Raw genomic sequence first — 15,150 nt, forward strand, 5'->3', positions numbered from 1 at the left:
ACCGTTTTCCTATTTGAAAATGTTCACAAACTGACCTAAACCAACTAAAAAGACTTAAAAATTGACAAGGACATCATCTGTCCCCTGTCTGACCACCCAAGCTCTCACGAGTTACCTATGTTGCAAAGTATCTGCCTTCTGCTAAACTTGGATACTGCAAATCGAACTTATTTTTGTCCATTAGCAAAAGTTCACTGTTCCTTTACTGGAGACGCCTGCCAATATTCTCCCAGTGATTTCTGTTTCGGGAAAGTAATATGAAGAAAAGTTAGACAAAAACACATATGCTGAAATCGGCCCTAATTTTACTACCATGATGGAAACCGTATTTTATGAAAGTTATTAATAAGTCAACTCAGATGTCTTCAAATATCAAAGACTGCTTTAATGCACAGGCCTCACAATGCTTTTTATGAGGCTGTAAGAAGGACTTGTGAAGATCATGCCATAGGGTAACTAGTCATAATGGGGAGGGGGCAGGGGACCTGTATTTTCATTTAAAATGCAGTTATTTTCTACATTTTACTTAAGGGAACTGTAAACCGCTGGTAATAAATACAAGGAACATGCTAACATATTAGACAGGAAATAATTATTTGGTACAGCAACTGCAGGCTTATTTAGTGCTCAAATCACACGTGAAACAATTTTCTATGGGTTCCACCAGAGTGAGGTTTTTACTGAATGTTAAGCTAACTGCTTTCAAGGACCAGATTCGGGGGAAATTAGACTTTTACGATGAGACTGCATCTTACATGTCCTTAGGGGACAAATGCAGGTTCTTTGGCTTCTCCAGACAAAGGGGCCACTCTCCTACAAGAGGCCCGGAGCTGTCACCTCCAACAGCAGCTGTGAATGCGGTGGGGGCAGCTGTGGGCAGTGCTGCCATTCACTGTCCCTCCAGGGCCTCCCCTCCCCCCAGATGCGCTGGGAGCAGGAAGAGCATCTCCACCTACCACCTCCAGACAAGCGCCCAGGCTCGGAGGGCTTCCACAACAGCAGCAACAAACGTTTTCTTACGTGTTTTAAAGACTGTATCAGGCCTTGTCATTTGTTACGCAGATAGTCCTTCACCCTAGTTTAGAATTTCAAGCCATGGGGGGAGATCTCGCTCTCTCTCCCTCCTCTCTTAGAGAATGTTAGTTAAGTGTTCATTATAACAAACTGATCAAAGAACACTAGCACAGCAAATCTCACTGTAGTAGCAGATGTCGTAATTACTTACAGTGAACGATGGTTTCATGTTTGGAAGTTAACTTGAAGTGAGCAAGTTGGCAAAGTCCATTTTCCCCCCTAATTTAACCCCTGACCAGAAGCCAAGGGAACTTCTGAGCATGACAAGCCATCAACACCTCCAATCTCAAGGGACATTTTTGGATATTTGCGCCAAGTGGTTTATAAAGCAAGCCTGGGCACTGGAGAGTGCCGAGGACGGCCAGAGAGCAGTTCGCCCACGATGATTAACCAGTTTACACTTGGAAAAAGCACACAAGGATGAGAAATCAGATTTCTGGTTCAAGGGCAAGTGTTATCACTGCCTTTCTGGCCATTAAGGCTAAAACGCCTGAAAGTGCGGAGGGTAAGCAGATGTCAGGGGCTGCCCAAGGTGGCAAGTCAGAATTCATTTCTCTATGCTGTGCAATGCACAATCTTGCAACAAACTCGTACAGAGTATCACTTATTCACAATTTGGAATACTTTCAAACTGATTATCTTTCAGAAAGGTTTTAAAATAATACACTTGTTCCTCAGGATCAAAATTTATCCCAACTAAAATTTCAAGAAACGTAGGTATTTTATCTTTTGCTAAATACACATGTAGATCTACTGACAATTGATTTTTTCTGGCAACCCTTGGGCAAATTCCTATCAGAACCTCAGCTGGAAAAATAAGATAATTGTACTGGAGGAGTCTGGAAATCTACACCCTATTAGAGGAAATGATTATGTATAGTAAGTTTATTAATGTTATTTTTTCAGTGCAATTAAGAGTATGAATTACTGTGGTGATGACAGCTTTTCACTTTCTGGGTGCTGATTGTTTTTAGTGAGCTAGTAATAATTCCTTAAATTCAGTTTTAATGATTACAAAATACTAACACATTATCTCACCTATCCCAGAAATGATCCCTTAACAGAGGGAGGGTTGCTTCTACGTGACGAGTAAGAAAACTGCTGCACAGTAAGGCCCCGCGGTCTCAGCCCTTAGTTGGTGATAGAACAGAGATCTGACAGCTCTCGGACAGGTCAGCCAGCACCACATCTGTGGCCCTGGGCAAACCCCTTCTCCGTCCTGCATCCCAGCTTCCCCGCGGCCCCGGGAGGACAGTGCGGGGTTGCTGCGCTCCTAGGGTGAGCCACCTTAACTGCCAAACGCTGACCGTCTGATAGCAAGTTTCTTCTTTCCCTTCCTCTTCTGACTAAACTAAATGCCTAGTATTACAAAGCACTATTCAAAAAAAGGAATTGTAATGAACGCACATTTCCTTAATACAAACAATGAATTTGCAAGCGAATCTTTGAATTAGCTACTTAAGGAACCAAAGAATATTTGTATTTATCTCCCAACACATGGAAGTTCTACAGTATGTTAGTTTTAAGAAGAGGCCTTCCTTATCCAGGATGACTCAATTTTCAGAATGGTCACTTTGTCCCCAGGGCCCAGCAGGGAGTCAACAAAACTGCACATTTCTCTCCGGGACCAGGGAGTAAAGACACGAGACCTCTGGCAAACGAATCAAGGCCACCTACCCGTTTAACACAGCTATGAGGACTATGCATCATGTGGAAACAATTACCCGTCATGATCAATCTGAGCTGCCTTCATGTCTAAAGGCAAGAGTCTTACTGTGGATTATCAATTCTGCAAGTCAGATGGGTCCCCTTATTAATAAAGAACCCTATAAAATGTATGTTTTGTTTTCATACTCAACAAAAAAATAAACCATCCAATGGCCATGAAACAAACGGGAAACGAGTTATTTTCTACCAAGGCTGATATCCTAAAGCCACACATCTGCCAGTTTATGGCTTCACCCAGGAACTAGCAGTGTACGATTTTCTGCCACATCTCCATTTCAACTTATTTCAACTATAATTCTCACTTACCTTTATTTGCGACAAAATCTAAATCTCTCTTAGACTGTTACACCTGTCGCTTTATTACATTAAATTCCTTCAAGTTTCTGAGCTCTCATTAAAACCTCACTGGAACATCCACATGACTAAGTGATGGGTAACATGCTTTGCGTATTGTCACTTTGCTCTCGGTTTAACGTCTAGAAAATGCCCAGGTGTTTACATCTCTGTATTTTCGACACTGAGCAGTTTAGCCTTCAGTAAGCTGTGCAGCAGCCTCGGCTCTCCTGACACTAGGTCATCTACAGCGCTGTCAAACATGTCACACACACCGTGAATCACTGCCTTTGGCAGGAATGGCTGAGACCCCGCAAGCACTGCTCAAGGCAGACAGCTGCACAGGGAGTCCTGCGCCCACAGCCCCTCTCCTCCTACAGAGGCCTCGCCAAACCATCTAGAAGACAATCCAGGGGCCTGAGTGAAGGCTTTAATAAAAATAAGTAAATAAAAAATTTGTCAAAAACAAATTGGCTGTCTCTCTAGCGGACACCGTTTTAGCGGGTCTTCCCCCCACCCCCCCAACCCCCGCCCAGGACTCTTTCTTTTCTCAAACAACTGGTGGAACTCTCTTCTAAACAATCTGGAATTTCTAAAGAATGTTGTTTTTGCATAGTTAATATTTTCACATTTTTCTCCCCGTCTTTGCTCTTTCCCAGTATAATATAATCCTTTGCACCTGCAAAAGCTCCACAGACTGCTGACTGCCAAGAATCCACCACATGATCCTGCCTCCAGGACCAGAGGGCCTGTGTGGAAGGAGAAAGAAAAATACAAGTTATTAAATATTTGAATTTATCGGAACCTCCTGTGGGTTAGCTCTGGGGATGGGAACTTAAGTGAGAAGCTATTTTGGTGGCATTCCTCACTGGTGACGTAAGTGATTTTCCCAAGGACTTAACTGCATTCTAAAATAAGTCAAAGGAACGAGGGTGACAGCTACATTAGAGTGCTCAAAGGAAACCATTTTCAGGGAATACGTGTGACGGACACATACACACACATTTATATGCATGTAACATTTTAAATATTTCCCATATAACTCTAACATACAAATACCATAATTCACAAATTAGTCCAGAGCAGTATATTCCAAAGTCCGCAGTTCTTTTTTCAATCTTTTTCCATATTGCACGTTTGAAGGATGCTAATTCCATTACTTATCAATTTAAAGTTCGTCAAAGCACTGCTTGCACTGTTCATGTAGTAAGCGGAGGATCACACAAATAAATACCCGTGCTGAGTCTCAAACTAGGCAAAAGGATGCCAGAGACATGGTGCCGTGCTTGCTGAGAGTTTACGATCTAGTAGACAAGATACAGTCATAACAAATGGTGAACAGCGCTGAGTCAGGCCCCGGTCTAATCTCTGTACCAGTACTGAAACCCACAGTCCTCACAACCACCCTTAGAGGTGGGTCCTGTTCTGATCCTCTCCCCACAAGGCTTTCTAACAGCACAGCCTGCACTCTTTGTTTTTAGCTTTACTGAGATATAACTGATCTCCAACAAACTACACGTATTTAAAGCATGCAATTTGCCACACATACGCGTGAAATCATCACAAGGAGGACAGTGAACATACCCATCACTCCAAAAAAGTATTCCTGCATCCCTCTGCCATCTCTCTTCCCTGCCTGGCCTTGCCACCCCCTGAACAATCTGATCTGTCCCTCTAGGTGACTGTGCCTCTTCCAGAACTTTATATTGATGTAATTGTACCTTCATTTCTTTAACCAGAATTCTTTCCTTCAGAATTTTTGTACAATTCATTCATGTTAGTGTGGAGATCACCAGTTCATTTCTTTTTACCTGGTAAGTAACATTCTACTGTGTAGCTGTATCATTACCTGTTCATGTATCTGCCAACTGATGTACATCTGGGACTTTCCCAGCATTTGGCCGTTACAACTACAGTTGCTATGAACATTTATATTCATGTCTTCATACAGACACATGCCTTCATTTCTCTTGTGGAAATACCTGTGGGTGAAATGGCTAGGCCACGTGGTAGGTTTATGTTTAACTTGTTAAGAAACTACCGAATTGTTTTAGAAAGTGGTTGTACCATTTTACAGTCAGACCAGTTCCAGTTTCTTTATATCCTCTCTAACACTTGGTGTTGTCAGTATTTTTAAAATTAAACCATTTAAACTGGTATGTAGCATCCTGGTTTTAGTATGCACTTCTAGAATGACTAATGATGTTGAGCTGCCTTCTCAGGTACATTTTTGCCATGCATAGCATACCTTCTGTAGTGAAATGTCCCTCATGTTTCAAACATTTTAATTGGGTTGTCCATTTTCCTACTTACTGAGTTTTGAGAGTCCTTTATATATATTCTACCTCCAAGTCACTTGCAATTACTTTCTCCTAGTCTCTGCCTTGTCACCTCATATAGTGTCCATCAAAGAACAGATCTAATTTTCAAGTCCAAATTATCCTTTAACAGATCTTGCATTTGGTGACATGTCTAAGAAATCTCTGCCCAACTCATATCACAAAGATTTTTCACCCATGTTTTCTTCTAGAAATTTTGTCTTTTGGTTCTACCTTTAGTCTACCATTTTCAGTTGAATTTTAGGTATGCAACAAGGTTTGCATTAAAGTTCTTTTGTTTTGTTTCGTTTTGATACATGGATATGTAATTGTCCCAGCAACTGCAGATTACCCCTTCTCCAGTGAACTGCCTTTTCACTTTTGTCAAAAATCAGTTGCCCATAGATATGTGGATCAATTTCTGGACTCTCTATTTTGCTCTCATCTACAGATCTATACTGATACCAATTCAACACTTTCTTGACAACGTTAGCTCTAAAATAAATCTTGAGATCAGGTAGTGTTAGTTCTCCAACTTTGTTCTTTTTCAAAAGCTTTTGTGACTATCCTAGATTCTCTGCACTTCCATGGGAGTTTTAGAATCGGCTTATCAATTCCTACAAAACAGCCTGCTGAGTTTTTGATCTGCGTTGCAATGAATTTATCAATCACTCTGGAGAGAACAGAGGTGCTAATAATATTGAGTTCTCCGCCCCATAAACATGTTGCATCTCTCCATTTACTGAGGCCTCCACTGCTTTCTGTCAACACTGTTTTGTAGTTTTCGGTATACAGGTCTTGCACATGTACTGTCAGCTTTATCCCTAAGTATTTCATGTTTTTGATGCTATTATAAATGTCACTGCTTTTTTTAAAAATTTCCATTTCCAATTGTGTGTTGCTTAGTATGCAGAGATACAACTGATTTTTTCCATACTGACCTTGTATCCTGTAACCCTGCTAAATTTATCAGCTGTAGCACCATCTTTGCAGATGTCATCAAATTTTCTACATGGGTGATCATACTGTCTATGAATAAAAACAGTTTCACTTCTTCCTATTCAATTTGGGTTATTGCCCTTCATTACTTTTTCTTGTCTTACTGCACTGGGTAGGACCTCTAGCATAATAGTAGGTACTGCAAATAATGACGAGAAGACAGACCCCTTGAACATATAAATTACAGTGGTTAAAACAGTATGACCTACTGATGGCAGCATGACATTTCTATGGGTGATGAAATGTACCACAACTGGAAGAACAGCAACAAAGTTACTACCCGTCTTCCACTCTGATTCCTTCCCCCTGAACACACACCTGGAGGTTTGAGAGGGTGGCTTCAAATATGGAGAAGAGGCCCCATATACAAACCAAGGCACACATGGCCCTGCTTGTCAACTTTAACAACTTTTCTTAAGTCAGACACCTAACTATGCTAAGTACCTAACAAGTCAGATATATGATAATGTGTGGTGTCTGAGGACTCCAACATTTCCTTCCAAACGACTAATGAGAACAGTTACTTGGAGAGTGTATTTAGTAAACTCACTGGACTAAAAGTGCAGGTATCAAATAGATATTTGTAACTTCACTTAAGGAAGCAGATGGGCTAAAAAAAAGGTTTTACCACAAACAGCTTCCTAAAGATAGTTTTGCCATTCAGCATAGTATTTGTTTATTCCCCCCACTCCCCCCAGTTAAATGCTAGAATATTCACAAATATATCTGTGTGCTTTTGGAGAAAACACATTTTCTCCGGAGCTCATATGAGCACTGGAGACAGCATAAGAAACAAAATTGTAGGACAGCACCTTTCTACTTTAAAGGTGGCAAAGTGTGTATCTTATCAGGCCAATGCCAATTTTAACACCATTGTTTACTTTGCTGACTTTTTAGAAACAGATACAAAACATAAAATAGAGTTTTGGCAATGAATGAAGGTCATACCTTCAGGGATTCCAAAAAGTAGAAGTTTACTCCAAACAGACTTGAAATACTACCAATATTGCTTAAACTACTACAAATAATGCTGAATTTATATGCAGTAATAAAGAACAAATAAGATGTGCATTATATGTAATGCAGGAGAAGAAAATTAAAGACACTACGTAACTCATAAATTCAACATTTACTCAATACCTACTAGATGTCAGGCAGTACAGGGTCCAGGGGAAAAACAGCCCCCCACCCCCTCTCCACTCTAATAGTTGATGGCGGTCGAATGAGGACAGAAGAGGGTTATAACAGACACAAGGGAGGTGATGGAGAAGGCTTCAGAGGTGCCTGCTGTAATCTAGGGAGGAAAAAAATTGGTTGCCGGGGGAAAAAAACATTGGATCAAAATAGACTCAGATGGCTGAAGACTCAGTTTTAAAAATAGAATCTCCAGAGATAAGCATAGCTTTCCACTATCACCTGGCCAGGAGGATTTAGTCCAAGAGCATATAAAGAATCATTTTGTATTTAAAAGGATACTAATAAATACCTTAAACAAATAAACAAAAATCTCTAGAACCCAAAGGTTTAAAATCAAGTGAGAAACGTCCATGGCAAACGCAGAGCGTAAGAGAAGTAATGATTACACCAGCAACCACCACGCACACTTACACAGAACTTACTACGCTCCAGGCACCGAACACTTTACACATATTAACTCATGTAATCCTAACCACAATCTTCTCAGGTATGTGCCATTTTATCCTCATTTTACAGACAAGGAAGTGGAGGCTCAGAGGAGTTAAGTACTTTGCCAAAGTTTAAATAGGTAGTTAGGAGCAGAACTGGGCTCTGAATGAGACAATCTGGTACAGAGTGTAGAAACCCTTGGACTTGGCATCTGTGTGTTACAGCTCTCCCAACAGCAAACAGAATGGTATTTATAAGACACTTCACTTCCAGAGAGATCATAATTTTTCCTAGAATGATATTAAAATATCCAAGTGAATAAACAAATTCTGTCAACATCCAAAACAACTTGCTTTAAATAATACGAGTTTGTAACTTTTCTTAATGAGGAACTGTTTGAGTACAGAAACTTTGGAAAAGTAATATTGAGACCAAGCTAAAAATATGAGTGCTATATACAAATGATTCTCTTGGGAGCAACTTTAAATTCATTAAACAGCAACAAGAATAATGAAAAGGCTCTGACTGGTAAAAAAGTACTGCATATGAATTATGACAGTATTTTGAAATTACACACAGGCCCACAATAGATGGAGGGATGGGGGATTGTGATCAACACACAACTGGCTGTAGACAGGAAAGACTACTCACAGGAAGTGTGATATGATTGCTAATGAATTTTAAATAACTTAAGACTAGGTTGGAAAAGGTAATAAAGATGTAGTGTATGCAACAGTATGAACAATTGCTACCGACAGTATTAATTACTACTTGCTGAGTGCCTGGCATGATCCAGGAACTCTGCAAAAGATTTCACATTTCTCATTTACTTTTGGAAGTGTGTATTATCACCCACAAAAAGGTACAGAGTGGTGCCAACAGATGTCAAGTAGCTTGCCTGAGGTCATACAGATAGAAAATGGGGGGAACTGAGGCTGGTAGTTATGGTCCCCTCAAAGCCACGTGTCCTGTAGACAGAACAGTATATATGCAACATTTATAAGATTCCTCAATACACAGCTCAAATTCTAATCAAGCTACATCATAATATGCAGGTTATTAAAGAAAGTATTTTTATATCAATAAAACTTGTTTAAATCATGTGGGTTTGTAATGGAGGATTTTTTTTCTTTTGGCCCTGTCTGAACACCAAAAGCTTTTAATTTGCCATAATTTCCCAACCTAAGTAAGTATTTCCATTGGCGCAAGGCTGAATGATCATGCTTGTAAAGGCAAGTAAATGACTGGGGTCGGGGGGAGAATAAAGGAGGTCCAAATGTGAAGAAACACGTTGGGCTCTCAACTGATGTGATACTTAAATAAGACTGAAAAACACGAGTGGTCATGCTTTATATATTGTTTGCTTATTTATCCCAATTCAAAGTCCTGTTTCTGTTTTCTTTTCAAATAAAAAAATGAAATTTTCAGATGAATCCACACACATCTGTTTATATCTCATGTTGATGAGACATTGCAAGTAATGAGAGTGGCAGTCAGAAATGTTACTCATTTCACTTCTGGTAGCTTTTTGTAAGTCTGTTTAATACAGGATGATTGGAAGTGGTTTCTAATAGCTTATACAGAAAATTTCATCCTGAAATAATTTTAGACTTACAGAAAAGTTACAAAAATAGTGGAAATCCCACATCCCTCCTTCACCCAGGTTCCCCTAATGTTGGCGTCTTACGTAACCCAAGTTAATCATGAAAACAGGAAATAAAAATAGGTCCAATATTACTAAGATACAGACCTTAATTGAATTTCACAATTTATATTGTTTAAAGGTTCTTCAAGTTTTGATCAAGGCTGGTTTTTTTTTTTTTTTCAATTAATGCTATTTCTATCAACCTTAGGAGAAATCCTCAATACTTAGCGGTGTTGCTACAGAACAATCAAGTTGTTCTAACTGCCAAGTGAATCTTCATTCACAGCTCAAGGCAGAGGAAGAACAGCATGGAGTAATTTCAAGGCTCCCCCCACACCCCCACCAGGGGAACAGCAGCAGCATGCATTCCCAGGACAGGGAGAAAACACCAGGCCCAATACGAGGAAATGGCTGGGTGTCCAAGCCTGGGCCGGCTGTCTTCTCCTGAAGTACAGCATGAAGAGAAGACTGTGTTTATCGCTTTGAAACACCCACCCGAATGTGCACTGTTGTCTAAAGATGAACAACAAATTGAAAATGACAGTGCAGGGAACTTACATTTGGAACTTCTTCAGTTGTTGTACTCAAAGTAGTCACATGGCTTCCGATCTTGCAAGATTATGAAACTTTACCACATGACTTTTACGGTACAACAGGTATGTGTACTGAATCTTCTACTCAGTTCCAGAGTAATAACATCACGATAACGGATGATAATTTATTTAAGAAAACAGAAAAGACAATCTTCCGTGTTAGGTCTCACTGCTGTTCGTCCAGCACCAGAATTTCGTAACACATTAAAGCCAGCAGACAATTCCATGCACCTGCTCTCCTCACTGTACCTGATCAAGCGACTGTGCAGCTCTGGCATATATACTTTTAGAAACAACCAAAATGACAGTTGCCTATAATTTTATTATTCAATTAAATGAACCATCTCTCTGTGAAGTTCTCACATACTAACATGACTTTAAGAGGTTCCCAAAGCAAAGTTTTAAACTGAAAAGAATATTAAATATAATTGGAAACCATGATTAAGCTTTCACTTCTGCCAGACCAGGGCTGTAGCAATATAACCAAGTGGCTAAAGGGCCAAAATGAACTTCTCTTAAAAAGAACTAGGTTTCATAATTAAAATTGGATTCAACTAAGTAATAATTAGGAAGCACAGTCCTGAGGCTAAGGCAGTTGGATTGAAACTATTCTGAGACGTGTAAATAGCACCAACATTGTGTGGTTAACCTGTACCTTGTTTTTGATTAAACTGTGTATTTGTTGGTTGAGATATTTAGACACCTTCTAGACAGGTAAAATATCTTTGGTAAAGGCAGTAAGAACCTGTGAAAAAGTCTTTAATGAACAATTGTGCTGGTAATTCAGGAAAAGAAATTTCATTTATTATTCTTGACCAAATGGGCTCAAATGCTGAGTTTGCTGAATGATAGTTAGGTTTTACAACTACAAAGTAATATTTTTGGATATGCATGGCTAGGTTTCATTGGGGAGGTGCTGATTCCAACTGGGGGTTCTCCGAGCTTCCTGGATCTGTTGTTTGATGTCTTTTATTAGTTTTGGGCAGGGACTAAAGGTCCCACTCATGCTAATATCTAAAAGTATCACTAACAGTTACCGTAAGACAAATTATTTTAACTGATGCTCATGATTTAAGTTTTCAGTCAACAAGAAAAGGTGTAATTATTTTTCATACCTCTGCCTGGAAAGGCACACTTGGCTTGCTAATGTTTAAATATGGAACAATCTTTTAAAAAACAGATTTTTTATCAAAAACGGTGCACAGGGAAAAGCTGAGGGGCTCGCACTAACAAGCTCCATTCACCCGGGAACAGGCGCACTGACAAGCCTCCCGCCTCAAAAGCGCCCAGAAACACGAGTGACGGGGAGTCCCTTGCTTTCCTTAGCCTTCAAAAGCTCTCTCATTGGATCCCTGATTCTACAGGTGAGGGACCTCATGACCACAGGGCCTTGCACAGTCCCCTATACAAAGAAGGCAGGCAAATATTTAGTGCCTATATGAACACTTACAATGTAAGAAGTGTTGCATAACTTTACCCTTGTGTAGAGAATGAGGGAAGCTTTCCTTAGCCTTCAAAAGCTCTCTCATTGGATCCCTGATTCTACAGGTGAGGGACCTCATGACCACAGGGCCTTGCACAGTCCCCTATACAAAGAAGGCAGGCAAATATTTAGTGCCTAGATGAATACTTACAATGTAAGAAGTGTTGCATAACTTTACCCTTGTGTAGAGAATGAGGGAAACATAAACTGGCCAAACGTCATAATCCCAAATGTTCATTCCTGCCTCAGTAGAGAGTCATACAAACCAGGAACAGCCAACAGGTTCCACCTCAAGGGTTAATCTCTTCTTAACTTCATAACTTAATACGGCTTTCCAGTGAGCAGTGCTAAGATCGTCCCAAGGTTTGGTTTAGGTACAACTGGAAGGAGGGCTATGATCAACTGGTGATGGCTGAGACAGCGAGATCAGAGCAGCACAAATATTATCCTATCTCATATTTACATTACACATACCAGACACACACCACATATACTCACAAACAACCAGGAAGCAGGTCTGAAGAACAAAGAGAAGCAAAGCTCTTCTTTCTCGCCGTTTTTTAAAGGAGTTAGGTGTGATCTACAGATGGCTCCCTTGAAATCAAAGACTAGCAGGGTTTTCTATCTCCAAAGGAACTAGGAGTCATTACAGGCACTTGTAAAAAGTGCTTCTCAGTATATATATGATAATCTGATTAAAACAAAGTTTGGTGCATTCCCCTCTTTCTCACACTTTGTCTCAGCCAAAAAATAAGTCAATATGACTCATCACAGGAATGTTGTAGCTAACTGATCGTATTTATCTCATTTTAGTCACACACCTGCAAAGGCAGAAGAGAAGCATCTAAAAGGAAGAAGACAAAAGAGGAATCCTGATGTGTTTTTCACTGTTGTATGATCACGGACCCTAACCTACTACCCTGGAGGCTGTGGGACCCAGGAGGCACAGTTAAACCTTAACTTGGGTGACAGTAATGAAAACAGCAAGGAACGTAGTAGGTTCCTGTAACTACAGCAGGACGCCAGGCAGTAGAGCACACGCGTCCAGAGGAGGAGATGGGACAGGGATCCCGGCCCCAGAAGCCACACGGTTTCCATCCAGCCTGCCAGGCCTTCGCTATACACAACGTCCCTCCTCCCATACTCAGTTTTTCTTTGTCGTCTTTTTCACCATCTGTCTTTAAGAAATTCAAAAGTTCTCCTGTTTTTTGAGTTGTTAAAAGATGGCTGCTTCATTATAATGTGATTTTGCTAAAATCCTAATCAGCATCTCAGGCTGTGACTTTGCTGGTAGTCTGGACATAAAAATATTTTGCTCTTATTTTCAGGCGTTTTCTTCCATGTTGACATGTGCTATGTAATTTAGGGTATAAACTTAGTACGGTAAAAATCTCACACACGCATTTTTACTCTTGTACTCGTTACCATTGTGGCTGGGAGCAAAACTATTTAGACCTGACAACATTCTCAACAATCCTCTACACCGCACTAACACTGACGTTAGACATACAGACACTAGAACAAATGTGACATTCTTACAGGAAATTTTATCATATCCTCTCAAAACACGTGTACTGTTTATCTAAGGCTCAGTAAGAGTACGTGTGTATGTTATAGCTGTGGTCATACTTCTAAAAGTAAGTAATTATAAATAAAACAGTTATTGTATACAGTTACCCAACTTTGCACTGACCTTCAAAAAGAAAGAATGCTAACCTTCAAACAATTAGTAAAGTTATAAACACCTGCTGTGTAAAAGACAGAATTATAAAGAATATAAACATAAATAAAAATGATCAGAAGACAAAGTTCCTTCCTCTAAAAAGCAAAGCCCTAAGGAATTAAAACACAAACACGGGAAAATGCGGTCTGGCTCCACACATCCCCAGTAACTACCTGTGCTCCACAGTGTCAGGAACTGAGCGCTGAGTCCTTCCTGAGTGAACGCTGTTTAATCCCTGCCTGAGTGCCAGAGAATGGGGTCGGAGGGGCGGTTTTCTAAGAAACATGGTAGTCAAGGATTTTAGGTTTTATGCCATCAAGTTAAAGAATCAACACAATTTGCAGAAACACCTTAAACAAGCTGATTTGATATAATACAACCTCAACTTTTTACCAACTTTTAAGCGTACAAAACAGCAATATTATTAAAGACATGGTGAGCTACTGGGCAAAGTTATGTGTAAAATGATTAAGAACATCAACTCTAGAATCAGACTGCCTGGGTTCAAGACCTGGAAGTCCCCTTAACACTGAATATTCCTGCAGCCTTGGGCAAGGCACTCAAACTCTTCTTCAGTTTTACATCTACAATATGAAGACCATAACACTCCCTCACACAGTTTATTTATTACACAAAAATAAACTCAAAATGGCTTAAAGACTTAAATATAAAACAAGACACAATAAACCTCCTAGAAGAAAACATAGGCAAAACATTCTCTGACATAAATCTTAGCAATGTTCTCCTAGGGCAGTCTACCCAGGCAATAGAAAGAAGACCAAAAATAAACAAATGGGACCTAATTAAACTTAAAATCTTTTGCAAAGGAAATCATAAGCAAAACAAAAAGAAAACCTATGGGATGGGAGAAAATATCTGCAAATGATGTGACTGACAAAGGCTTAATTTCCAGAATATATAAACAGCTCATACAACTTGATAACAAAATAAACAACCCAATCCAAAAATGGGCAGAAGACCTAAACAAGCAATTCTCCAATGAAGATCTACAAATGGCCAACAGGAGCATGAAAAAATGCTCAATATTGCTAAATATCAGATAAATGCAAATCAAAACTACAATGAGGTATCACCTCACAGCAATCACAATGGCCATCATTCAAAAGTCCATGAACAATAAATGCTGGAGTGGAAAAAAAAATAATCCTCCTGCACTGCTGGTCAGAATGTAGTTTGGTGCAGCCATGATGAAAACAATATGGAGATTCCTCAAAAAACTAAAAACAGACTTACCATATGATCCAGCAATCCCACTTCTGGGTATATACCCAGAGGGAACTCTAATTTGAAAAGATACATGCATCCCAATGTTCACAGCAGCACTATATACAAGAGCCAAGACACAGAAGTAACCTAAATGTCTGGATGACTTTATCCAGATGACTGGATAAAGAAGCTGTGGTATTTTATACAATGGAATACTACTCAGGCATAAAAAAACACCTTTTGCAGCAACATGGATGGAACTAGGGATCATCGTTCTAAGTGAAGTAAGCCAGAAAAGAGAAAAAAAAAGAACATATGATAGCACTCATATGCGGAATCTTTAAAAAAAGAAAAAAAAAAGTCACTATGAACTCATCTACAAAACAGAAACAGACTTGCAG

At 39.7% G+C, this 15,150-nt stretch overlaps 1 protein-coding gene across 3 annotated transcripts in view; it reads right to left on the reverse strand.

Annotated features, from left to right (window-relative positions):
- Positions 1–15,150, reverse strand: part of SLC25A26 (solute carrier family 25 member 26) — a 113,154-nt gene that overhangs the window by 7,856 nt on the left and 90,148 nt on the right. For all 3 annotated transcript variants that reach the window (XM_010987376.3, XM_010987374.3, XM_010987375.3), the window contains one exon: positions 3,815–3,884. In XM_010987376.3, the coding sequence (XP_010985678.1) occupies positions 3,815–3,884 (70 nt within the window). The remainder of the gene's footprint in view (positions 1–3,814; positions 3,885–15,150) is intronic.

The sequence above is a fragment of the Camelus dromedarius genome, chromosome 17 (assembly GCF_036321535.1).
Source record: "Camelus dromedarius isolate mCamDro1 chromosome 17, mCamDro1.pat, whole genome shotgun sequence".
Lineage (NCBI taxonomy): Eukaryota > Metazoa > Chordata > Mammalia > Artiodactyla > Camelidae > Camelus > Camelus dromedarius.